The following is a 27,738-nucleotide window of genomic DNA, read 5'->3' on the forward strand; positions in this document are numbered from 1 at the left end:
TTTACTCAGCTAGGGAAGGGCCAGTGGCGTCGGAGCTTGTTCTGGGAATGAAGGGCGGGTGCTAAAGGCAAGATCCGCCCCGCTGGAGGTGGCTCTCCCGCCACTCCCACGCCTGGGTTTAGCACTGGGAGTCCACAGCACTCCGAATCCGGTCCTGCCAACACACTCTTTGGTGGTGGGCAGCATGCCAGCCGGGCACGCAGGCAGCAGCAGCCTCCAACGCCTCCCGCTGTCCCCAACGCAATGGAGAGGGCTGGTCTCCCGCTTTGCCTCCTGGCACTGCTCTGGCCGTGCCTGCCGCAGGTGAGATGGACCCTGGGCACCAACCCCTACCAGGGGAAGGCTCCACACTGGGGGCAGTGCCTTTGTTCTCGAGTTGGACTGTGGTGTTTGGGGGAGGGGGAAGGGATCGGCTCTTACTCCTGCTCTACTACCAAAGTGAGGGAAGGAAACTTTCGAGCAGCCCCCAGCTCCACTAAGGAATCCAGGGGCTGGTTAAAGGAAATGGGGAAGGAGAGTCATGTCCCCAGAACACAGCGAGGTTCGTGCTTAAGAGGTGGGAGTGTGACCAAACCCCGATCCCACAAAGAAGTAGGGACAGCAGGGATCTAAACCTCTAGCCTGGCCCAGCTGATCCATTTGAGGGCCTTTTCCGATCTTGAAGTTGGACTATTACTCTCCCTTTGGACACTTCAACTTCTGAACGAGCTCCTGCCTCTGCTACATCTACTTCAATGAGTTGGAATTCCATTGCTAGCATGAGCATCCCTTCGGTGCCGGCATTGCTCATTATATTACTGCATGCAAAAAAAAAAAAAAAAAAAAAAAAAGCTGATGAGCCAATAGCAGAGGAGCACCAAACAGCTCTGGAGACAAGGGCAGGGGGAAATGGATTTAACAAGGGCTAGCATTCTTTCACTTGTGGAAGGAAAAAAAAAGAGTTTGAAATCAAGGAAATGTTAAGTAAAATCTCAGAATGAAAGAAAAGTCCAACAGCTCCCCAAACCTGCTCTATCTCCACTAGCCCTGAACTCTATTGAGGAATGGAAGGGTGATTCCACTCCCAAGTCTCATAGTGCTGAATGACAACTGCCCATCCTACCCTTTATATTCCCATTCTGGTCTCTGCTGCCATCTTGCTCAGGATCCTGGCTTCAAACATTACCTATCCAAGGCGTGAAACCAAAGAGGAAGGAGAAAAACCTGTACCAAGGAGAAGAATGTGGTTTCTTGACTGAGATAGGATGCTGCTAGCTCTAGAACAGGGCAGGACTTTTGTGGCATAGGGAAATAGTTTGTGAGAGTAAAAAACAGCTTTAGGGAGGAAGTAGATGGCAAGGAGATGGAGTTCTTACTCGGGGAGAAGGCAGGGTGCTAATCCTGAGGGGCTAGGTGCTTCCACTGCTGTTTGTTCAGCCTTGCCCTGTTTGCCCAGGGAGTGGTAGTGGCAGTGGCGGCGGCAGCAGGTGGGTGAGCCCAGGTTAGCCGGATGTAATGGGAGCCTCTGCTGGGGGTTCACCCCTCCCAAGCTCCATACATCTTGGTTTTGTGGCCCCAATAGCTCCTGGCACCAAAACCAGTTTGACCACTTTGAAGAGGGAAGAAATGTCAGGAGGGAGAAAAGTCTTCAGCTGTGAGGAAAGTCAGAAGGAATGGGGAGGAAAAGGCATCCCTGTTGGATCCCTTTCAGTTTAGAGACATGAAGACATAGACATTGGGGCTTCCATCTCCTTTGCCTCTTCCTCATCCTTTTCCATTCCCTTCAATTGTGTAGCTTCTTATGGGATTCCATTGATGGAGCAGGGAGAAGGACTATCTTCTTCCTGGTCTGTATATATCTTGCACCAATTCATTTACAAGTTATCTCCCTCTTTAGAAAGTCATCAAAGCCTACCAGTGCAAAACCATTTGTTGGTTTGATTGTTGCAACCTATTGGATAATGATCCCAAGAAATAAGGACCTAGAAGGCTGTCCTCAAAAGGACCTAAAACCACTAGGGTTTAAAAGGTGGGGACAAAGTTTACATGGTGCCTTCCCCTGAACTTTTGTTCTTTATGCTGAGGCTTATAGGGAAGAACAGGAAGCACCCCCGAAGCCCTGCTTTTCATATCCACTCTGGATGGGAGTCTGCATGCTGTTAGCAAGAAAACCGGTGATATCCAATGGACCCTAAAGGATGGTGAGCCAGGCCCTGAGGGAGAAGTACCCATTGATTCTCCTAAATTCTCCCAGAGTAGTGATAATAATGGTGTCTACCTATTTTCTAAGGGTTCTCAGGTCTAGACTTGAGTAACAAAGGAGTATGAGGCCCCATGAGCAACTTCCAAAATTTAGGCCTGCAGGAGAGTTGTCCTTGGCCATGATATGGGTGTATTCTTGAGAGGAGGAAAGGACAGGGGCAATAACTCTTAGCACTTTATCACTTATTGTCCTTATTTCTGCAGATCCCATCATCCAGGGCCCTGTTTATGCCACAGAGTAAGTATCCTCATGACTGTGGCCTGAGAAGGGGAGTGATGAACAAGGAATGAGGAAGAAGATCAACAAGATTCTGGAATGGAAGAGGATAGATTTTTTTTTAAGGATTGGGGGTTACAAATGCAGGGGAAGAAAAACCAGAGTTCTGGACAGTAAAAGAGAAGAAAAGGAAGTAAGATTTGGGATGTGGATTTAGGACATGGGAACAGCATTCTAAGTCAGGGAAGAGAGGAGAAGCAGAAAGACCAGACTTATTTGAGAAACTAAATGAAAGTAAATTGATATTTTAGAGGGAAAATGGAAAAATGGAGGAGGGAGTTTGGAGTTGGCAGAAGAGGATTTTAGTCAAATAATCTTCCCACCTCTACTTGCTACAAGCTCCATCTCCCAGGGATAGCCTTCTCCAGGCAAGATAGAAGGACAAGCCTCTGGATCAGGCATCAGGTGCAATTAGGGTCTCCTTCCCAGCTCTCCTCCCCCCTCTAATATGCACTTCTCCTTCTTCCCCAGACCAGCCTTTCTCCCTGATCCTAGTGACGGCAGTTTGTACATCTTAGGAGAAGAGAGCAAACAGGGTCTCATGGTAGGTGCCCTTCAGGGATGGAGCCCTCGACCCAGGCAGAACTTTTGGAGAGGTGGTGGAGAATGGGTGTGACAAGTACTAGGATTTGAATCTAAGAGACAGCAGAAGTATCCAACTTCTACACAGGAAGGACCTGCCCCTTCCCTCTGGAATATTCACGGGAGGCAAGAGTGGATAAAGTCAGAACGTCTTAGCATCTCTCCTGCTCAGCCTAGGCTGAGCTATCCCTCTCCTTTCCCATTCTCTCACAGAAACTCCCCTTCACTATCCCAGAGCTGGTACATGCCTCCCCCTGCCGCAGCTCAGATGGTGTCTTCTACACAGGTAGGGAGAATTTTTCAGTTCACATCTGTCATCTTAACGTTCACATTTCAGCCTCCCCCCACTTCTTGTCTCATAGCACACGCTCTTACACACACACACACACATACACACAGAGTTCTGACTACCTCAGACTACCCCTGGCTTTGGGAGTGAGTGGGGAAACTTATCTGAGGGAGATGAATTCTATATATAAGGGTGAGAAGGGGGCACCCATAACTCCTACCAAGATATAAACAGAGGTTTTTAAATGTAGAGGACAAAATATTTCAAGGAATATCTGTTATTTCCTCATTCAGGAAGGAAGCAGGATACATGGTTCATGGTGGACCCCAAGTCAGGAAAGAAACAGACCATGCTATCCACAGAGGCGTGGGATGGACTCTACCCCTCGGCTCCTCTCCTATACATTGGCCGCACACGTGAGTGATAATGTTCATTTGTCTACAGAGCAGAGCTAGACATCATTTGTCCAGAATATTGATACAGCAATATCACCAGTTCACTTGAGTAATGGATCTAGTTTTGGGAGCCTGTAAGTACTTCCTACCTAGATATAAGCATGCATTCAGTTAGTCAAGTCATTCAATGAACATTTATTAGCATTATATGAAGACATTGAGGGCAGCTAGATGGTGCAGTGGATAAAGCACCTGTCCTGGAGTCAGGAGGACCTGAATTCAAATGCAGCCTTAGACACACTAACCCCAGTTGCCTCGCCCAAATAAAAAAATTTTAAATGAAGGTTTTTAACTTTTTCAACAGAGAAAGTTAAAAAAAAAAAATCCTTCCCTCAAGGAGCTAACATTCTAATTGGAGAAACAACATGTAAATAACTAGATATACATAAGTTGTATGCAGAATAGATGGACGGTAATAGGGGAGAGGAAGGCACTTACAGCTAGGGAGATGGAAGAAGTCTACAGAAGCTGGATTTGGAGCTGAGTCTTGAGGGAAGAAGCCAGAAGAACTAAGAGTTAAAGGTAAATAGGCAGACTATGCCAGGCACGAGGGAGCTAGATTGTTGGGGCACTTGTCATTAGTGGGTAAGGAAGAAATCTGTTTGCCATATAGACAGCAGCTCCAGCACAATGGGAAAACCTGTGTTCAAATGTCACCACTGTACTTAATATCTGTGCAGTCAGTCAGTAAGCATTTATTAAGCACTTTGCAGCAGTGTACTAAGTGCAGAGAATACAAAAAAAAAAAAAAAAAAAAAATTTAAAAAAAATAAAAAGGGATTCCTGCCCTCAAGGAACTTACAGTCTAATGGGGGGAAAACATGTAAATAATAGGTTACACAAGTTATATGCAGAATAGATGGACAGTAATAGGGAAGGGGAAGGCAGCCTTTTGGATCTCAGTTTCCTTCTCTGTACACAATGAGAAGGTTGTACCAGATGACCTCTGAATTTAGAGGTTCAGTTCTAGATATTTTGAACCCAAGTTTCTTCAGCAGGGGATTGGGAGGTAAGGGTGGAAGGGAGGAATACTTGGAGAGAAAACATTTCTAGAGGGCCATGGGAAAGGAGGTGACTCCACTCACCACTTTCTAGAGTACACGGTCACTATGTATGACCCCAGATCCCAGGCCCTTCGATGGAACACTACCTATAGAGGCTACTCTGCACCCCTCCTTGACCACTTGCCTGGTTACCGTAAGTAAAACCTATCTCGGGATGATCCTGAATGATCTTTGTCATGACTACCAGGAATAATCCTGCCAGCTGCAGTGATTGAGGCTCCCCTGGGATGTTGTCTGAGTGGGATATGTGGGAGTGGCCTTATTGTCTTCAAGTATTCTCAGCCCCTTGGGCATCATCCTGCAGTTTTACCCAAAATATCTAGGACCAGCTCCCAGGAGAAAAAGGGAAAAGAAGTCTAGGTGGTCAAGCCCAGAGGGGGGCTGGCAGCTCAGTATCTATGTCTGCAGAGGTGGGCCATTTTGCATCCAGTGGGGAGGGCCTGGTGGTTACCGTGGACAAGGAGAATGGAACAGTTCTATGGACACATGACTATGGCTCACCTGTAGCCGGTATTTATGCCTGGCACCAAGACAGTCTACACCGGCTATCCCACCTCACCATGGCCCTGGACACCCTGCGCTTCCTCACCCTTCGTTCCAATCATATCCGCCTGAGGCGCTGGGCCCAGCCTCCTGGAACAGCAAACAGGGACTTTTCTACTTCCGAGACGCAGTTGCTGTAAGTGTCCGGTGGTTTCTAGGGGAGTCAGCATACCTGGGCTGGGCTCAGAGGCAGCTATCACCTGAAGCAAGGAGGGCCAAAACAGACTGCTAGGGACATACTAGCTACCCCCACATCCCACAACGTGCCATCTGGAGAATCCCACTCAAGGTCAAATCAGTCTTTGACCTCTCCTCTAGTAGAATTTTTATTCTTCTAGAAACACCAAACTTCTTCACTCTCACAGTTCACTTGGGACAAGGATATAGAAGACCTCACAGAAGCCCAAAGCCCAGCAACATATCAAAGAACCTCCATTTCTTCTTGTCTTCCCCTTCTTTCCCATCCCTTCTGCCCAAATCTGAGCCCCTTATCCTTTCCATCATGAACCTTCCCTTGCCCAGGTCTGAGTGAGGTACCCCTCCCACTTTACCCTCACCCTAAACTGAGTAGAGCCACCCTCCTATTTCCTCCTGTTCCCCTGTTCTCTCTTGTCCTTCCCTAGGCTGACACTGTACGTGGGGAAGCATGCGGCCAGTTTCTATGCTTCCAGTGCGCTGGTCCACTCGGGTGTGGCACTAGTGGTGAGCAGGGGGAACCCTTACATGGGTGGGAAGAATGGGCAAATGACTAAATAGGAGCTCCCTTCATGACTTTTTTCTTCTTCCTGCAGCCCCGGGGAGTCACCCTGGCTCCAGTAAAAGGACCCACCACGGAGGGGGTGACTCTAAGTGACTCAGGAGAACGTGAGGTCACACCCAGCACAGCTGTCAGATACCCTCCCGGCAGTATAACTGCTCTCCATAGCTCATGGCTTCTCATTGGTGAGGGGGTACTGTGGCACTGACAGCAACCTTCCTTTTCTGTGTTTTCCCCAATTAGAATGTAAGCTCCTTGAGGCTTAGCATTGTCTTTTACTTGTATTTGCATTCTCGGTGCTCAGTGCTTGGCAAAAGCCTCATTGACTGAGGAACTGAAGGAACACTCTGGCTTTAGTACCTACAGTCCCAAGTGCGAATCCCATTCTGCCACTAACCACTTTGTGATCTTGGGCTTCAGTTTCCTCAGTTGTACTAGATTTCTAACATCCTTTCTAGCTCTAAATCTGTGGAAATGTGGATCCTCATATTGAGCCAAAATCTGTTTCTCTGTCACTCCTACTTCTTCCCCTGAGACTAAGAGAAACAAATCTCATCCTGCTTCCATGTGAAGGGTACCATTCCAATAAATGAAGACAGCTAGCTCTCTGTCTTTTCTTCCCCAGTCCCTCCTGCTGCTTACAAATGATGATAATTGGCACTTATGTAACACTTCCAGATTTATCAGCACCTTAGATACACTCTCATTTGATCCTCATAACCACCTGGTTAGGTAAGAAATAGAGAGACAGAGGATTTATTAAGGTTTTATTATGTGCCCAGCAACATGCTCGGGATACAACTGCAAGCAAGACAGTGCCTGCCTTCAAAGAGCTTACAGTCTAATTAATCAGGGATGACAGTTCATGAAAGGGAGCTGGGAAAACAAGGGGGAGGTGGCTTGCTGTGGAGCGGGTCAGGAGAGCTTGATTTAGACATAATAAAGCAAAACCTTCCCTACCAGAGGCTGGGAGTCAAAAATTGTGGGAAAGAATGAAGGAAATAATGGTAGGAGTGAATGCAGCAAGAAACAGACTTAACACAGTTAGTTATAGGCCAAAGACAGAATTTGAATCTGTTTCTTTCCTGGCTCTATATCCAGGGCTCTTTCTAAGTCATCTTTTCAGAAATGGCATGATTTCTTGTTTCTTCACATTTCAGTTACCTGGTCCTCTAGATATTCTCAATTATTTAAGTCCTTTCTAAGATGTAGCACTTAGAGCTGATCTCACTAACCCAGATATATCAGATCCAGGGAAGTCTGGAGTCATACTGGGTTCAAATCACAGCTTTGCCTCTTAACTGCCACTTACTATGACTTTGGGGAAATTCCTTAACTTCTCTGTACCTCGTTTCCCCATCTGTAGGGAAGGGATATTAGAAGTCTAGTCCAGCTGAGGAAACTGAAGCCCCAGCATCACAAAGTGATTAGTGGCAAGATCTAGATTTGCACCTAGGTCTGCAGCTTTAAATTTGTGAGCCTGTGAGACAGCAAGGTAGTGCAGTGGAGAGAGCACTGGACCTGGCTGGAGTTCAAATCCTGCCTTGGATATTTTTTAGCTATGTGAATTTAAGCAAGTCATGTATTCCCTTTCAGTATGTTTTCTCCATCTGCAAAAAAAGGGTATTATGATAGTGTCTAGCTCAGAGTTATTGTACCAAATGAAGTAACACAAAGTGTTTGACAAATCTTAAATTACTATCATCATCATTACCATTATATATCTAACAATTCCTTTGTTCTCTACTTTGTTTTTACTAGTTTCACTTAAAAGTCCCACTAGCTTTTTCAGGTGCCATGTTGCATTATTGAACCAGACTTAGCTTTAAATCCTTTACCCCCACCCCCAGGTTTTAGTGCCTCTCAGACCCATAAGATTATCTGGCTCTGTCAAAGACTTTCATGACTAGATGATCTCTGTACCTTCTCTTGCCTCCCCTACAACAGGCCACCATGAGCTTCCCCCTGTTCTACACACCACCATGCTGAGGGTCTTCCCTCCCTCGGGGTCTGGGACAATGGCTAAGATCAGCCGCTCCAATGGTGTCCCACTCTTCCAAGAGGTTGGTTTTCAGAGGAAAAGAGAGGGAAGGGAAGGGGAGATGAAGAGGGGAGGAGAAACCTCAGAGGTGATCAGTAAAGAGACTGAAAGCAATCCTGGGCTCTAAGCGGAGGGAGATAGGACATGTAAGGTAAGAGCCTCTCTGCCCCTCCAGCTTCTTAGCCTGAGCCAGGAGGTGACATGGGGTTTAGAGAGACTGCCAGGGCCCCAGCCTGAGCAGAGACCCCAAGATCTATACCCAGGCTCTGTATCTCGAGACATACTGGTAGCCGGCCTTACCACCCTCCTACTCGGTGGCTGGATCATCTTTCTTCTGTGTCAGGTAAGCTCAAGTGCCTCCCCCAGGACTGGCAGCCCCAAGTTCTGCCCTCAATTTCTTCCACAAAAGACTGAGAATCTACATTTCTGCCCCTACATTCCTTCTCCTTCCAGGATCCCTAGCTCTATTCCTTCATATTCTCTTCACACACACCCTCCAGTCCTACCTTCAGGATCCCCAGTTCTGTTTACACCTAAAATCTTTAGTCTTAATCTTTTGACTCTCCCCCAACACAGCATTTCCCAGTCTGCTCCCAAGATGTACAGATCGGCTTCCTAATCAGTCCCCAAGACTCTGTGTCTTACCCTCCAGTACCCTATACTGCAGCCCCTCATCCTTCCCCCCAGTAACCCCAGCTCTATACCTTCCCCTTAGCTCTGGCTCACCTTCTCTCCCTTACTCCTGAATCCACCCTAACCCCCAGGACTTACCATTAATTTCTAAGAGAGAAAGGGGAGGAAGGGTTGGCATGTCTGTCTTGATTTTATGTACCTGGCCTTTATTTAGAGTGAGTATGGCCCATCCAGGCCTCAAGGTTACAGCTGGGATGGGCCTCTGTTGCTGAGCCATTATTTGCTCCCTGAACAGCGCATACAAGAGAAACATTATGGTCCACTGGGAATTCCAAAGCCTTGCCCTTCCCAGGATCCACTTCCTCTACCCCTGGGGGCAGCCTTGAACAACCAAGGAACCCCTTGGAGATCTACTGCCATCACTCCATCCTCCTCTGATCCCAAACACCCCACCTGCAAGGTCCATTCCAGCCAGAGTACCCCAGGACCTGGAGATACTGAAGGTTAGTCCTGTGTCCTCATTTGCTCTCTTAGTAATGATGCCTTCTGAATAGGAGAGTAGAGAACTGGAGTGCCTGGGTAATAGAAGAAAAGAAGAAAGGGAGGGAGGGAGTAAAGGAGGGGAAGGGAGAAAGAGAGAGAGAGGAATGAAGGAAGAGAGGGGAAGGAAGGAAGGAGGGAAGGAAGGTGGGAAAGGAGGAGGAAAAAAGGAAGGGAGGGGAGGAAAGAAGGAAAGGAAGGAGGGAGAGAAAGGGAAAGAAGAGAAGAAGGAAGGAAGGTAGAGAGGAGTGAAGTAAGACAAGCAGAGAAAGGAAAGAAGCGTTTATTAAGTGTCTACTCTATGCCAGGTACTGTGCTAAGTGCTCTTTTATCTCATTTTATCCTCACAACAATCATAAGAGGTGGGTACTATTATTATCATCATTTTACAGATAAAGAACTGAGGCAGACAGAGGTGGTTAAGTGATTTGTCCAGGGTCACATAATTAGTGTCTGAGGTCATATTTGAACCCAAATCCTCCTCCACTGTGCTACCCATCTCTCTCTAGGAAGAAGGCAAAACAGAGTGACAGGGGCAAAAGAAGGGGAATTAAAAGGAGAGGTTAGAGAAGGAATTGTTGTGACTATCGTTTTCTATACAATATTTAGATTTTTATAGTTTTAGCTTTCAAAAAGAGTTTACTTCTCTCCAAAAAGCTTGAACAGGCAATTCTGTTCACTGCCACAAGAGGACAGTAGCATACCACATCCACATGGTCCAAGAAGGAAAACTGGATTTTGTATGACACCAAATAATGGCTTTCTGTGTGAGCATCATTTCATCATGAATTTGTCAAACCTTATATATCAGGATGGAATTATTTTAAAATCTCACTCAACAACAGTTAATAGCATTTACTATGTGTCAAGCACTGTACTAAGAGCTTTATAGTTAACATCTCAAATCCTCACAAATCCTTTTGAGGCAAGTGCCATTATTATCTCCATTTTACAGATGAGGAAACTAAGGCAAGCAGAAGTTAAATGGTTTGCTCAGCCTCCTCATAGCAACCCTGGGAGGGTTCTATTATTATCTCTGTTTTATAGATGAGGAAACTGATTTGGTCAGGATCACACAGGTAGGAAGTTTCTAAGGCCACATTTAAACTCGGGTCCCCTTGATTCCAAATCTAGCACCTTATCCATTGTGCCCTCAGCTACCCTGAGTATGAAGATGAACCTCTGCTGCCAGAAGAAGGTGACAAGACTTTCTTATCTTTGTCCCAAATGTTTGACCTCTGAAAGTCCAGATTGATGTCTGCTAAGTTTCCCCATTCAACCAACTTTACAAATTATACTTAGCTACCCCCACAAAGTTAGAGATTCATCTGTATTCTGACTAGAAGGAACAAAGTTATTTATGTACATTTGAGAAGATGCTTCCAATCAGAAGTGTGGTGGTAAATATTTAACAACCAGCACTCCAAAGAGAATTACTTATTTTTAAATTTATTTGCATTTTTAACAATTTCTCTATTACTTTTTAAAGTCTAGAAGATCAAAATAATAAATCAAGGATTTGATGATTTCTAATATATCAATATTCACACTGTAAATCTGGACTTGAGACTGATGAATCTAGCCTTCCCCTGCATCCAGCCCACTTTAATCAAGCACTGACCAACCCTTGGAAAGAGGAAGTTGAATTCCTCAGACCAAAGTGTTAGACTGATTTTAAAAAGATATTTATTTGTGATTTAAACCTCTCTGCAAATGCTGTTTTCCTTCACCTAATCATGTCACCCAAATGATTTTTGGCTGTATTCAATACATGTAATAATGATTGCTGTTCTGTTTTTGTTTCCCCAAAATTTTCAAAAATGACATCATTATGTAGTACAGTATGGCTAACTGGCTGATCAGACCACTACAAGCCCTGAAAGCTCTATCTATATGGAGGTCAGAAGAAGCAATACAAGGACATTCTCAAGGTCTTCATGAAGAACTTTGGAACTGATTGTGGGAGATGCTGTTCTAAGACCATCTAGCACAGCATGCCTCCATCAAAGAAGGCACTGTGCTCTAGGAGCAAAACAGAGTTGCAGTAGTTCGAAAGAAACCTGAGATGTTCCTGTGGATTATTTGTGTCTGACCTGGTATAGAGCTTGTATTGGGCTGATCAGGCACAGTTGGACACACTGTAATTGGAGTCCAACATAGTGAGGTCATTTTGGTCCTCTTTGAGAAGGAAGGACAACAAATGATGCTAGAGGGGAAAATTCATTGGCTTTGGAGTCAAGAAATCTGGCTTTACGGCTCACTACATGTACGAGCATCACAAATTCAAATCACTTCACATTTCCTGGACCCAGTTCTTCATCTCTAAACTAAGGAAAGGAAGTAGAAGATCCCTAAAGTCCTTTTTGGCTCTACTTATACCATGTTCTCAGGTAGCTAAGTATCATCTTCTCCACATTACAAGATGGCAAGGTCCAGTGGGAAATGTCCTGACCTTGGAATCAGAGGATTTGTTTGGCTCCTGATGCTGCCACATATTTCCAGTGCAACCTTGGTCAATGTACTTGCTGTCTGTGAGCCTCAGATTCCTTAATTATAAAATTAAAGAGTTGATCTAGACCTCTATGGTCTCTTCTGGCAGCTAGTTGGTATAATAGATAGAATGCCAGATCTGTTGTCAGGAAGAGCTAAATTCTGATGCAGCCTCAGTCACTTACTATCTGTGTAATCCTGTGTAAGTGTTAATCACTTAACCCCATTTGCCTCAGGTTCCCTTCTGTTACCCTCTCCCTTTCTTTTCCCTCTTTCCCTTCTACTTCCCGATAGGTTGAGACAAGTTTCTACATCAAACTAAATTTGTATGATATTCCCTCTTAGAGCCAAATTCGATGAGATTAAAATTTAAACAATGCTGCCTCAGTTTCCTCATCTGTTAAAAGAACTGGAGAAGGAAATGGTAAGCCACTATAGTATTTTTGCCTAAAAAATCCACAAAATGGGGTTATGACAGTAACAAAAACAAAATCTCTTCTAGTTCCAAACTTAATGAAACTGAGTTTCCATGGGAGATAAAATAGCTTATCCAAGGTCACACAGTTTGTTTCAGAAGTAATATTTGAACTCAGTTCTCTGGCCTCCAAATTCAGGGTTCTTTCCATGATTTCCATGATTCTGCCTCTATAATTGTATGCTAATTTTGCATTGTCTATTGTATTCACCGAAAAGAAGGTACAGGGGATAGAGCTCTGCATTTAGAGTTCATGAAGACCTGAATTTGAATTATGTCTCAGACATTTACTAGTTGTGTGACCAGGGCAAATCATTTTACCTTTGGCTCGGCTTTTTCCTATAAAATGGGATAATAACAACACCTCCTTCCTAGTTAATGTGAGGATAAAATGAGATAATACTTTCAATAAAAAAATTAATTTTTTTCATGTTTATTTTCCCCAATTGCATGTAAAACATTTTTTAGTTATATACATAGTCAATTTTCACATATTTCTATATGAATCATGTTATGAGAGAAAAATCAGAACAAAAGGAAAAAAATCATTGAAGAAGAAAAAAAAGTGAACTTAGCATGTACTGATTTACATTCAGTTTCCATAGTTCTCTCTCTAGACGCAGATGACATTTTCCATCCATAGATTATTGGGATTACCTTGGATCACTGAACCACTGAGAAGAACCAAATCTATCATAGTTGATCATCACACAATCTTGAGGTTACTGTGTACAATATTTTCCTAGTTCTGCTTCTTTTGCTCATCATTAATTGTAAACGTAAATCTTTCCAGGCCTTTCGAAAATCAGCCTGTTCATAATTTTTTTATACAACAATAATATTCCATTATCTTCATATACCACGACTTGTTCAGCCATTTCCCAATTGAGGGGCATCCACTCATTTTCAAAATGTCTTTGCTATCACAAAAAGAGCTGCTACAAACATTTTTGCACATATGGGTCTTTTTCCCTTTTTTATGATCTCTTTGAGATACAGACCTAGTTATGGCACCATCTTGAAACCTGGCTATGTGTATATGTATATGAGTATGTGCTGTTTCTAGACATAATTCCTTCTTTCTAAGACTTGTTCCTATGTACTTTTTATTTCTCCACAATGTCTTCCTCTAAGCAGAGAGCCAACATGTCTAAGCCAACATGTCTATTACTTATATCTCCTCAAATTCTCCTATTCTTAAAAAATTGAAGAAAATTGCATAGATGAGTTCATTTAGCTTGTTCATAATTAAATTATAAGATTCTTCACAAGCAGTCTTCAGCCTCTTTCTTCAAAGAGGTAGAAACATCATCATTTTATCACCTATCTGTGATGCAGTAGAAAGAAAAGCACAGGGTTTGGAATCCAAGGACCTGAATTCAAATACTGCCTCTATCTACCACTCTGATAATGGGCAAGTCATATTTTTTGCGGACCTGTTTTCTTTATCTATAAAATAAGGGGGTTGGATTAGATGATCTCTGAGCTTCTTTCTAGCTCTAAATCTCTGTCATATCTCTCCAATATATCCTCTTAAATCTCTCCAATATATTCTGAGTTCTAATTGGGGCAGGCCAAGTGGGACTTGGTCCGGGGCCACCAGATTAGGCAGATGCAAAAATTTGACACATATGCATTTCTTAAGCAGCTCTAAACAATTGAATTTAGATGTTGTTAGCAAGAATTAGTTAAAAATCGGATATTGTTACCATAGCTACGGAAAACATTGTTAATAACACCTATCTGTGAGTCATTTTATAACTAATTACTCTTCCTACTCATCTAATTGGTCTTAATTATTTCTTGTATTATTTTTACATCATCAATTACCAAAATTGAGGCTGAGACCCAATTTATATCATTGCTCCAGGCACCAAAATTGCTAGTTATAGCTTTGAAAAACCTAAAATTGCTGTTCTCTGTTATAAGAACTTCTGGATTTCTTGAACCTCTGCCATGATTTCTTATAACATTCAATTATCTCTCTAAGATTTAATATAGTATGTACTATTAATGTTTTATACTGCTATTAATTCCCCTTCCTTGGACTCTTCAATTAAACTCCAGGGAGCTTTCACTTTCCTTCCTCATAGAAATGCTTAAATGGTGAGAGCAGAATAATTAACTTATCATTTAATTAATTAATTAATTAGTTACAGAATCTGATCAGAGTGGCAAGTTGCTCTATTCCAGAAGCCTAAACCTCCTGGCTGATCATATCTTTCTGAAAAGTCAGTTATTGATGCCTTGCTAAAGAAGGAAAAATACTCTTTCTTTTTAAAATAGTATTTTATTTATTTTATTAATATGCAAAGTTAATTTCCAACACTCAACTTTTCAAAATCTTGTGTTCCAAATTTTTCTCTCTTTCCTTCCATCCTCCCTCTCCAAAGACAAGAAGCAATCTGATAGAGGTTAAATATGTATAATTTAAAAAGGAAGAATATTCAAGATTTCATTTCTGCAGAACCCTTGATTTTTGGAGTGATGGTGGTCTTTGGTTTGCTGTATTCTGATTCTCTTCTACTTGCCTGGCTACTTACTTGCTTCTAGCCCATCACCCTGGTTTAATCTCCCGTGTCTACATATCCAAGGTCATTCAGTCATAGTTTTAGATCTGGAGGGAACTTGAGAGATCATTTGATCTCATTCATTCATTTTGTAGATTTTTTACAGTGGAGGAAACTGAGACCCAGAGAGATTGAATTTAGATGTAGATAGCAAGAATAATTTTTTAAAATTTTAAAAATAGTTTACTATTTTAATAATATTTTATTATTTAATAATAGTTTTATTTTATAATTTATTATTTAAATAATAGTTTAAGAATCGTTTTTAACACTCATCTTTAGCAAGAATAAGTAGTTTAAAATGACTTCCTTAAGATGGAGCTAGTTAGTGGCAAAGTTGATACTAGATCCAAGAGTTCTTTTTTTTTTTTGGGGGGGGGGCTGGGGTTAAGTGACTTGCCCAGGGTCACACAGCTAGGAAGTGTTAAGTGTCTGAGACCAAATTTGAGCTCGGGTCCTCCTGAATTCAAGGGAGGTGCTCTATCCACTGCGCCACCTAGCTGTCCCAATCCAGGAGTTCTTAACTCCTAAACTCAGGTCCTCCCTCCCCCGTTCCCCACTTCCTTACTTCCCCTAGATTAGGATGGCAGGATTATTTTTTAAGTTTTTAGTTTTAATTCCAAATTTTCTTCCTCCTTTCAATCTGTCCCTTACCAAAACGAGAAGGCAAGAAATATGATGTCCATTATATTTACAAGGTTAATTCATGTTTTTCCCCCCTCTACTTCACCTACTCTTGTTGGGAGAAGGAAGGAAACAAGCATTTTTTTTAAAGTGCCTACTATGTGTCAAACATTATGTCAGGTGCTTTACAACTATTATATTGTTTGATCTTCACAACAACTTTGGGAGGTAAATGCTATTATTATCTACATTTTACAGTTGAGAAACCTGAGGTAGAAAGAAGTTAAGGATCTTGCCCAGGGTTACAAAAAGTAATCAGTGTCCGAAGCCTGACTTAACTCTGGTCTCCCTGACTCCAGACCCAGCCCAGCACTCAATCTACCAAGCCTCCCAGCTGCCCTGTCTTTGGTTTAAAATGCCAGTCTGATCTTTGGCTTTGGAATTGTTTCCTGAATCTGCATCATCTTGGAATGTCATAGAATCTTTTCAACATGCCTATAATGGATGGACATACTTTTTTATTCCCCCATATCCATTCTCAGTATGTCTGTATGTTTTATTCCCAGTCTTTGCCTTGATTTTTTTTTTCCAGTCCTATTTCTAAGATCTACTGTTGGCACAGAAATTTCTCTATATGCAAATAATAAATGTGATAATCATCAAATTGATGAGAATTAGGTAAGGAGTACCCAAATGAAATTAGGGTTAATTGAGGTCTAGTGACAGGTTCAGGGTACAGGGAGTCAAATAGAGCTCCCCAGAAATCCCTTTGGATTCGGTGCAAGGATACAGAGTGGACTCCAGTTTCCCTCTTTTATAATGAGGGGGCTTTTGGTAATGTTGAAGGGATCTGTGGGTGGAGTCCCATGTTGGTTCCTGACTGATTTCTGTCAGGGTTAGAATTTGAATAGAATTCAATGGGTTTTTAGGTAAGGAACTGTTTGTGCTGAGGGTGGCGGTTGGGGAAACTTGAGCAGATCATTAGAATGGGGGCTGGGACAGCCCAAGTTAGCTCAGATCCGATGGGGACTGGGAGAGCCCGGATATCTCCCATTGAAATTCATGGGAGGGGCAGCTAGGTGGCACAGTGGATAGAGCACCAGCCCTGAATTCAGGAGGACCCGAGTTCAAATCTGGTCTCAAACATTTAACACTTCCTAGATGTATGACCCTGGGCAAATCACTTAACCCTAGCCTCAGGGAAAAAAAAAAATTCATGGGGGCTGGGAATTAGAAAGGAATCTTAACCCACATCAAAATCAGTCATGATTGTGATTAGCTAAAAACATCCTAAGCATTCTCTTCAGCATAAGATGAACTCTTTCTGCTAAGCAGTTGTATGCCAGATGTCTCACACATAGTAGGTGTTTGGAAATATTGATTGATTGATAAACAGTAGTTGATGTATGCTTAGCATTTCCCATACTTGCATGCATACTTTTATACAGTGGTCCTCAAACTTTTTAAATAGGGGGCCAGTTCATTGTCCCTCAGACTGTGGGAGAGCCGGACTGTATGTAGTAAAAACAAAAACTCACACTCTGTCTCCACCCCTCAGCCCATTTGCCATAACCTGGTGGGCCTCATAAACATCCTCAGTGGGCCGCATCTGGCCCGAGGGCCGTAATTTGAGAACCCCTGCTTTTATATATATTTATATACATGCTTAAAATTTCCCATACATTTAGACCCACCCATTGCTTCTCAGCCCCCTTCACTTTCCTCTCTAAGGATACTCATGTAGCCACACTCACAGATTGGTTTCCTGTCTTGCCAAAAAAAACCCCACAAAACCTAACAAAGACTCCCAAAGTGAAACAAAATGTTGCCAACAGTTTTCTGTGTCATTTTAAAATTTTAATTCTATGTCATTCAATTTTTAAATTCTATGTCAATTTAATTGGGAGCAAGCTCGGTTGTAGGATTTGAGAGATCATTTGATCTCATTCATTCATTCTATAGAAATAGACCAATCTATATGCAAATATATGTCTATTTCCCCCTCAGGATAGGGAGTTGTTCCTTTTATTTGCTTCTTCATTATTGTTTTACTTAAGTGAGTAGAGAACTCTTAAAGCTTCTCTTTTCTTCTTAAAAGGAACCCTCTAGGTCCCAGCTTCTTAAAATTAGTTCATGACCCCAAATGGGATCATATAACTGAATGTGGGAGACACAAAATTGTGATTTATTATCAGTAAATGTAAAGTATAAGAAAATGTATATCTATTTCATATTCCTAAATACACGAAGTCATGTAAAAATTCTCAAGCAAAAATTTAAGAAACCTTAATGTAGACTATCTTGCTCATTCTCTTTCTAGGATTCCCACTTTGAATGCCTCATCTTCCTCTGATTTCAAAAAATTTAGCCTCTACCCTGATCATTTTTGGAGCCAATATTTTGCTGTATTCACCCTTCCACTTAGCTATTTTTAAGACATAGACCTGGTAGTACTACATAGATTTATATTTTTCACATCTGGGAAGACTTGGGACCTAACAAGTTCAATACAACTTCTTTCCTTACTCTTGTGTCTTACTCCATAGCTCTTAGAAATCACAAACCCTTAGAAATTCTTTTTATATTATAATGATCTCTTCTTGAGGACTCTGACGCAGCAAATCCCATTAGCCCACAGGATCAGTCAGCTTACTATTTAACTTGAGGAAAACTGTTTACTTTCGGATTCACCCATTCTTCTTAGACTATAAGAGATCCCTGATTTGGTTTGGTTTGGTTTGGTTTTCTGTATCTGCTTCTCTTCTACTTGCCTGGCTACTTACTTGCTTCTAGCCCATTGGCCCTGGTTTAATGTCCAGCATCTACATATCCAAAGTCATTCAGTCATAGTTTTAGATCTGGAGGGGATTTGAGAGATCATTTGATCTCATTCATTCATTTTACAGATTTTTACAGTGGATGCTGTTATGGATGCTGAGAGTTTGCCACCTTACTTCTATTCTAGATTTCTTTTCACCTCATGTGCTAGAGTAGAAAGGATAGTAGAAGGAGAAGACTTGAGTTAAATTACAACTCTCCAACACTACCAGCTAGGTAATCTAGGACAGATTACTTAATTTTTCTCACTCATTTTCTTCATTTGTAAAATGGAAATAATATGCTTGTTATACTTTATCTCACAAGGTAATAAATAATATCAAACTACATCTATTTTTAAACATTCCTTTTTACCTGGGATATTGGAAGGGAACAAAGAACGGAAAATGATGGAATGAGCCATAAGGAGAAGAGGGAAAGTCATTTAACCTCCAATTGCTAGGGATGAAAGAAGGATGGAGAGGAAGATGGCAGAGAGACACAGAGAGAGAGAGAGAGACAAAGACAGAGAAAAAAGGAGACAGACAAAGAAGAAGGAGGATGAGAAGGAAGAGGAGGAGGGAAAAGAGTAGGAGAAGAAAAAAAAAAGGAGAAGAACAAAAATGAGGAGGAGGAAGGAAAAGGAAGAGAAGGAAAATGATAAAACACAATAGGAATAGAAAAGTTAGAAAGAAAGTAAAGAGTTTCCTAGCTGAGTAAAGAGAACAAAAAGAGGGAAAAGTGATGAAGGAATGTGAGGAAGAAAAGGGAAAGGGAAAGCTGGGTGTTCCTAGGAATACAGGAGCCTACAGGGAGGTGAGTTTCCTTAGGCCCTGCTCCCTCTTTTCTAGCCCCAGATGAAGAGCTCACTGTGGTGGGAAAGATCTCCTTCAACCCTAAAGATGTACTGGGCCGTGGTACAGGTGGCACCTTTGTGTTTAGGTGAGCAAGGTCCAGGTAGCCAGCCTTACACTTCCTACCCACCAGCCCTCACTCAACTGTGGGGCCCAAAATGAGACCAGCCCACTTCAGGAGGTGATGGGGCTAATTCTTGGGGTGGGCAGGAATGCCTTCTATCTCTGAGTGCTTATTCCTCCCTCTCTGTCCAGGGGCCAGTTCGAAGGACGAGCAGTAGCTGTGAAGCGGCTACTTAGGGAATGTTTCAGCCTGGTGCATCGGGAGGTACAGCTACTCCAGGAGTCCGACTCCCATCCTGGAGTGCTACGTTACTTCTGCACGGAGCGGGGACCCCAGTTTCATTACATCGCTTTGGAACTCTGCACAGCCACCCTAAAGGAGGTGAGCTGGACACCAACAGGGCCTGTACCCTTTACTCCTTTCCAGGTGACAAACAGTTCCCTGATAACCTAGGTCAGGAAGATGGGCTTCTCCATTAGCTGACATTTATGCAAATGCCTTGTATTTACAAAGTGCCTTCAGATATTTCATTTGACCCTATAATTTGCAGGTGGAGAAGACATGATATTCTCTTATTGTACAGTTGGCAAAAAACTGAGGCACAAATAGGGTAATTGATTTGCCTGTGATCACATGGCTATAAATTGGAAGTTAAGATTAAAACCCCACCCTTCTGATTTTTTTTTTCTTCAGGTTTCTTCCCAGATTACTAAACTATTTTACTCCAATAGTCTCTTTCTTGCCTATGATAAGAACAAAGATCATTTCCCAATAGCAGGAAAGATTGAAGGAGGAAATATTAGAAGCAAAAAAAATAAAAAAAATTTGAGAGTCTGTTTTAGTAATTCAGGAACAGAAAATTGAGTCCCAGGACTAGTGACAGTAAGAATAAAGAGAAAGAAAGACCTTTTAAAGAAAGAAAAGATAAAATTTAGTAGCACAGTTTGAACACAGGGAGGAGGTTCAAGAAAGATAAAATATGATATAAATGCAAATTCAACATTTCCTAAACATTTAAGTATTTGCCAGGCACTGGGTGAAATGCCTGGAAATAGAAAAAAGCAAGTAAGCCTTTAAGGAACATGGAAAACAACATATAAAAGAGTCTTGGAAAAGGGGAAAGGGTAATGCATTACCCAGAATAGAGATAGCTAAGTTTGAGGTGGAAGTCTGGATCTGAGCAAAATTAAAAGTGAAAGTTATATGCCTATCAGAACTCAGGATGTTTCTAGTTCACAAAGTTCTAATGGAGAGGATGTGGAGATGATGGCCTGAGTGGAAATAGCATGGTGTGGATATGGCTTGTTGTGTGTCAAACACTATTCTGGACACTTTAAGGATACAGAAATAAGGACTTTATAGAAGTCTCTACCCTCGAGAACCAACACTCTGTTGAAAGGATACAAGCTGTTTTCCCTTTTAGTTATTTCCTATTTATCCTGTACATAGCTTGCTTTAAATTTGTTTCCTTGTTTTCTCTATTAGATTGTAAGCACCTTGAGAGCAGAGACTTGTCATTTGCTGCTTTTTGTATCCCCAGTGCTTAGCACAGTGCCTGGCACGTAGTCAGGACTTAACTTTTATTGAATGAATGAATGAATATATCATGTCAGGTTACTGTGCCTGGAACACACTTGGCACTTAATTACATAAAAGACACTTAACTATACAAAAATTCAGTCTCTTCTTTTAAGGAACTTTAACATTTTATTCAGGAAGACAAGTATGTGTAGGCATATACATAATAAGTATAAAGGGAATACAATGTAAAGATAGCTAAATATAAGATAGTTTGAAAGGGAAGGAAGTAGCAGTTGGAGGAAATCAAGAAACTGTTGCTTAAGCTACATCTTGAAGTGAGGGATTCTGAGGCCAAGGAAAAGAAGAAGTACATGGAAGTCATATTCTATCTATTCTTGACTTTTTAATACAGCTAGAAAGTTCCAGGGGGATTGTTTGTTGGAAAGTGTCAAAAAATGCATCCCAAAAAATAGAGATTGTTTATTAAAAATAAAAAATTTTTAAAGCCATTTCCCTCTCCCTCCCCCCCAAAAAAGACACAGAAAAAAGGCAAAGAAATAAATTAGATGGAACAGCATGGTATAGTGTAAAGAATGCCAGTAGAGTTAGAGGTCTGGTATTTGAACCCACCTTTGCTACTTACTGTATGACCTTAGACAGTCATAATACTGTTTGCCTCATTTTTCTCATCTGTAATATGAACTGGAGAATGAATTGGCAAATCACTCCAATATCTTTGCCACACACACAAAAAAAACCTAACAACAATAAAAAACCCAAATGGGTTCCCAGAGAGTTGAACACAACTGAAATACGTCTGAAAAAAAAAATGAAGGGTCAGATTTGAGATTTCTTCCAATTCTGAATATTTTATGCCAGAAGAAAAAATTCCAAAGTCATAGTTAGATATAACTGAAAATGACTGAACAATAGCAGCTATTTGTTGCTAATAAATTTTAAAAAGGCAAACTTTTCATGAGGTCACATAACTCATTAATAGAACTGGGAATCTCACTTAAGGTCAAGAACACTTCTGTCACTTTTGAAGTAGTGAGGTGACATCTGAATGAAGCTGTCCAATGGGTATTTACCAAGTTGGGACTGAAATTTAGACTAGAGGTAGTGATGATGGTATTTTTCTTTTTCTTTTCTTTTTTTTTTTTTTCCAATCAATATTTATTGTTTATTTTTTATTTTTTTATTATTTTTTAAATTTTATAATTATAAAATTTTTTGACTATGCATGAGTAATTTTTTTTATAACATTATCCCTTGTATTCATTTTTCCAAATTTTCCCCTCCCTCCCCTAGATGACGGGCAATCCCATACATTTTACATATGTTACAGTATAACCTAGATATAATATATGTGTGTAAATCCAATTTTCTTGTTGCACGTTAAGTATTGGATTCCAAAGGTATAAGTAACCTGGGTAGATAGACAACAGTACTAACAATTTACATTCACTTCCCAGTGTTCCTTCTCTGGGTGTAGTTATTTCTGTCCATCATTGATCAACTGGAAGTGAGTCGGATCTTCTTTATGCTGAAGATATCTACTTCCAGATGATGGTATTTTTCCAAGAGCAAAAATAATTGGGAATAGATTAGGTCACCAAAATGGAGAGTAAAAAGAGGCTAAGAACTGAGCCTTTAGTACCAGCCATATTTAGATGGTGCAAAGTAGAACCAGAAATGGAGAGAGAAAAGTTGGCCAGAAAGAGAAGAGCCCAGAGACCACCATGTTTCTGAATCCAAAGGTGAAGAAGCAGCATCTGACAGAGAAATCAAGCAGTGTCGTATAAAGAGGTCAAGGAAGATGAGGATGTGAAATTTAGTGATGGAGAGAGTTTCACTTGGGTGATGGTTTGGATGAAGGCTGCTGGGTTGTAGGTTAAAAAGATAATGAGGAAAGAAAGTAGTTTTATACCTATAATCAGCCAGCTTAGCAATGAAAGGGTCTTTCAACCTCTTTGATTTAAATGAGACCATAATTAGTAGAATTCATATTTTGTTTTAATAGGGAGAAAGGAAGGGAGGTCCTTCTGAGTAGAGAAGCTTGACAGGTGGGAGATTAGCTATGCAGAACGTGGCCTGCATTTAAGACTTGGTCATTGTGTCTGATGATTTTGTTTCAGTGTTTTCCTTTGATCAGAGAGAGGGTTTGTTCCCATGGGAGGAAGGTATGAAGTGAAATTAGCGATAAAATTACTTTTAAAAAGGAATAAAAATATGGAGGGTCATCGTAGTTTTAACATCTTGCTGCCTCTCTCTCCTCAGTATGTTGAAAATCCTGCCCTGAATTGCTTGGGCCTTGAGCCGGTAGCCCTGTTGTACCAGCTGACATCTGGCTTGGCCCACCTACATTCTCTGAACATAGGTATGGAGAGTGGGAGTGGGAGGGTTAATGCTAACTCTAAATCCCAACGGAACTTCCCTTTCTTGTCCCCAGTGAACACTACCTACCCTCACCAAATCCCCTCCTTCCCAGCCTGCCTTCCTGTGTTTCTCAGTTCACCGAGACTTGAAGCCCTGTAACATCCTCATCACGGCCCCAAACAGCCAGGGCCAGAGCCGAGCTGTCCTCTCTGACTTTGGCCTCTGCAAGAAGCTGCCAGTTGGACGACACACCTTCAGCCTCTGCTCTGGCATTCCGGGCACCGAGGGCTGGATTGCCCCAGAGCTCCTACAAGATGCACCCCCCCAAAGTCCTGTGAGTGGGCTTGTTTCTGTCTACAGTCAAGAGAGAGGGCAGAGATTCCCAAATCACCAAGCGCTGTACTGATTGGGGCTTGGTCTCAGCATCATAAGTCTTTTCTTTTCCTAGGATTCCAGGCCAGTCAGTCCATAAGCAAGCATTTATCAAGTATGATATGACTCCCTACGTGCCAGGCACTGTGCTAAGCTCTCTAAGACAGTTTCTGTTGTCAGGGAGCTCACAGTCTGATGGGGAAACTACACATAAACAACTATGTACAAACAGGAGCTATACAGGACAAACTAAAGATAAACAAGAAGCAAAGTTATTAGCATTAAAGGAGGATGGTGTGGTAGTATTTTGTTGAAGATAGTATTTTGGCTAGGAAGGGAGGAGGCAGAGCTGAGGAAAGGAGAAAATTCCAGGTGTGGAATATAGCTAGGATAAATGCTGTAATCTTCAGAGATTTCCCTTTCTAACTCATGATAACTCAGAGCCTCAGTTTTCTCATTGTAGAATGAGAGGGATTGGACTCCATGACCTCCGATATCTTTTCCTGCTCTGAATTTATGATGATTCCTAAGGCAGGAGCCTGGCCATGAATGGAAATTTGCATTTAGGTCTTTTTAGTCACACTTAACTAAAGTAGAACTAAGTAGTACCCCGATAATACCATCTTTCTTCTCTGACTCCTGCATCCTTCCCACTCCTTTTCCCAAATGTCCTTCGAATCCCTCCTACATCCCTCTTTCCTCCCTACAAGAATACAGAAAAATATGTCCAGTTTATTCTGCATTCTGTATTTTGATCCAGAATTATAAATAGAAAGGAGAGGTCTATTTTGGGCATGTTCAGGTCTTGGAGAGCCTTGAAATGAGAAAACAATGGAAAGTAATATATGTAGGCTCAGAGGAAAACCTAGACCAGTTGTGGAATTAGCTTGGAAAGGCTTTCTGGAGCTACAGTCCATTTTCTCTCATTCTTGCTTTGTGTCTGCAGACCTGTGCCGTGGACATCTTCTCAGCAGGGTTGGTATTTTACTACGTTCTCTCAGGTGGGGGGCACCCATTTGGGGACAGCCTACACCGACAGGCCAACATCCTTGCTGGGGCTGTTCATATGGACCACTTTGAGGAGGAGACACATGGTAAAAAAAAATTAGGAAGGGAGGGGACTGTATTCAGAGCCCTGGGACCCCCTTTCCTCCCTCCTCTGACCATCTTGTTCATCTGGGAATGGATAGAGAACCTGAGGGAGGATGGCAGCTAGGGAAGGAGAATGATGGAAGACCAACAGGCCTGGCTCTGACAGCCATTCTTTCCACAGAAAAGGTAATCGCTAAAGAGCTGGTGGAAGCCATGTTGAGCCCTCAGCCCCAGCTTCGGCCTTCAGCCCTATCAGTGCTGGCCCATCCCTTTTTTTGGACCAGAAGCAAGGAGCTTCAATTCTTTCAGGTAAAAGAGGCAGTCACACCCAAGAGAAGAGAAAAATCTTTAGGGAAGAAGGTCTTAAGATGGGTTTGGTCCTGGATATAGGTAGACATGGTTCTCCAAAAGCCTCTGATCTGTCACAGATCACCAGCCATGGGTGACATCCTCTCACTTTCATATCCATACCTAGATGGGTAAAGGTCAGGATTTGGATAAAGAATAGCCCAGAAGGCCTACCAGAAATTCTAGGGATAGATCCCTTTGAGCCCTGAGGCTGACACATAGCAATGAAAGCCAACTTAGGCAAAGTTAGGATAGTTTCCCTATTTGTCCCACAGATGATGTTCTTTTGTGATAATTCTTTCTGTCTTCCAAGGCTGCCATAAATTATTTTTTGCCTTTGTGGTTAAAAAAGGTGCAAGTGAGGGCTCATTCCCCATCACCCAGAGTGGTGGGGAATTACATAAAGTCAGATATTGGAAACCCAGCTTTCACAGGTCCCATGGCCTCTGGCTCATGGGCCCAGTACTTTAGAAGTTGAGAGTTATGAAAATGGAGGATCGGGGGAGATAGGAGCAGACATAATGACAGCTCACATTTCTATTATGACTTTTTTTTTTCCTGAGGCAATTGGGGTTAAACGACTTGCCCAGGGTCACACAGCAAGAAGCGCTAAGTGTCTGAGGCCAGATCTGAACTCAGGTCCTCCTGACTACAGGGCTGGTGATCTATCCATTGCACTATCTAGCTGTTCCTCTATTAGGACTTTTAAGATTTGCAATGCATTTTAGATACCTGATGTTATTTCATCCTCATGAAGTGAAGGTAATGAAGTCACCTAGTAAATATCTGAGGTGACATTGGAATCCAGCTCTTGTTGCTTCCAAATCTAGGGCTCTCTAGGCACTATCCCATCATGCCTAGTTTCTATCGTACCCTCGAGTGAATAACCTGAAAATCCAGGCTGAATATGGTCTGTGCCAAACTTTTGACCCAAGATAATGTCATCTTATGTTTTCTCACTGGCTAGGATAAAAAATAAGCATATACATATCAATGTATTTAGAACTAGAAGGGATAGTTTAGAAAAGTATGTGTCCCACCAATCACAAGTGGAAAAGGGAAACCTAAAATCTAAAAAAAAAAGGTAGGGTGACACAAGGCTGGAACAAAGAAAATTTAATTTCTGTGACCTAAAATTCTCCATTGGAATTAAGAAGGGAGGGACAGCTAGGTGATGTACTAGCCTGAGTCTACCAAGTTCAACTCAGTCTCACCTCCTGAGTTCTATAAACCTCATTCCCTTGACTTCTACAGCACCAAATCCCATGCAGAAAATGCTTACATGCTTATTTATATATTGGTCCCATACATGGTCTTGTCGCCACACCACTCTGCAAGGAACCTTAAAGGCAAGGACTAGACTGTGTCCAGACCTGGGGGCTCAATGACTTTTCTGGTTGCTCTAGGATGTCAGTGACCGAGTGGAGAAGGAGGCTGCAGAGGGGCCTTTGGTGATGGCTCTGGAAACTGGAGGCAAGGTGGTGGTCAGACAAAACTGGCACAGTCACATCTCTGGACCGCTGCAGTCAGGTGGGCAGGATAAGCAAGGACCGGGCAGAGAAGTTGCTTGGCCGGGCCTCTCTTACCAGAGAACTGAAGACTGAGACTGGTTCTTTTAGGCCAGGCCATATCCACATTTTCCCATTCCCCAGCAAAGGCTAATACAGGCCTTAATCCCTCTCTTGCTGTTTCTCCTTTTCCCTACCCTCCATTTTTCTTTAGACCTGAACCCCTTATCAAGTCCCATGTCTTCTTTCCATCTCCCTCAGACCTGAGAAAGTTCCGATCATACAAAGGGACATCCGTTCGCGATCTTCTGCGGGCCATGAGAAACAAGGTATGGATTTTCATTGGATCCCTAGGAAGGGGTCTGGGGAGGGAGGCAGCTGAAGTCCCCAGTTATAGGACCACTGGCTGAGGCAGAGTTTTCCTTTCCTTCCTCTAGAGGCATCACTACCAGGAGCTGCCCACGGAGGTGAGGCAGGCCCTTGGCCAGGTGCCTGAAGAGTTTGTCCAGTACTTCACATCACGCTTTCCCCAGCTGCTCCTGCACACACACAAAGCCATGGGCAGCTGTGCGTCTGAGAGTCTTTTCCAGCCCTACTATAGGACCGAGGGCACGGGGGATAAAAAAGACAAGGCCCCAGACTGCAGAGGAAACAGCTGAGCAAGGCCCTGATGAGAACAGCCCTGTGAAGGACATCTGCCAAGGAAGGGGATGGAGCAGAGCAGCATACCAGCATGTGGCCCAACTCTAACATGCTAAAACACTAGTTCTGGGGAGACCTTCCCCGATGCAAAATGCAAAGAACTCACTTCCCTCAGATTGGCTTGGGGGGGGATTCCTCATTTATCTCTAGCTAGCAGAGGAGTACTTCCCTGTTGGCTTCCTCTCAGCTTCCGGCATACTGCTAGATAGCCCCTCAAAACTCTCAGTGACTTTTCATCTGAACTTTACAACATTGTGAGATAAAGACTATTAACCTGCTCCCCATTTATATATTAGAAGCTAAGGCTCAGAAAGCTACAGATCATGTCAAAGATGAGGCTTAAGGAACTTGGATCTTCCTGACTCTCTACCTAATGTAACATATCAATGTGCAATCATCAATGACTGGTGTCCAACTACAAATAAAATTCTGCCCCACAGCCTAGCCCATGGTGTAGAGTGACTGCAGGAAAAGCAGCAGGACATGGACAGGCCTCAGGG

At 42.4% G+C, this 27,738-nt stretch overlaps 1 protein-coding gene across 3 annotated transcripts; it reads left to right on the forward strand.

Annotated features, from left to right (window-relative positions):
- The first annotated feature begins 60 nt into the window (after positions 1-60).
- Positions 61-27,682, forward strand: ERN2 (endoplasmic reticulum to nucleus signaling 2). Of its 3 annotated transcripts, none has more exons than XM_074280377.1 (22): positions 61-303; positions 2,072-2,180; positions 2,446-2,479; positions 2,990-3,062; positions 3,314-3,386; positions 3,683-3,805; positions 4,940-5,041; positions 5,317-5,587; positions 6,075-6,153; positions 6,243-6,393; positions 8,156-8,271; positions 8,425-8,592; positions 9,178-9,385; positions 19,250-19,340; positions 19,508-19,697; positions 23,118-23,217; positions 23,351-23,550; positions 24,535-24,682; positions 24,862-24,989; positions 26,435-26,558; positions 26,798-26,865; positions 26,974-27,682. In XM_074280377.1, exons 1-22 carry the CDS (start codon positions 244-246, stop codon positions 27,193-27,195), a joined length of 2,838 nt encoding a protein of 945 aa, XP_074136478.1. In that variant the 5' UTR covers positions 61-243; the 3' UTR covers positions 27,196-27,682. The 3 variants fall into 3 exon arrangements, with proteins under 3 accessions (XP_074136478.1, XP_074136476.1, XP_074136477.1); XM_074280375.1 differs by having other exon boundaries at positions 144-303; positions 5,416-5,587; XM_074280376.1 differs by having other exon boundaries at positions 145-303; positions 5,232-5,587.
- The last annotated feature ends 56 nt before the right edge of the window (positions 27,683-27,738 follow it).

The sequence above is a fragment of the Sminthopsis crassicaudata genome, chromosome 1 (genome assembly GCF_048593235.1).
Source record: "Sminthopsis crassicaudata isolate SCR6 chromosome 1, ASM4859323v1, whole genome shotgun sequence".
NCBI lineage: Eukaryota > Metazoa > Chordata > Mammalia > Dasyuromorphia > Dasyuridae > Sminthopsis > Sminthopsis crassicaudata.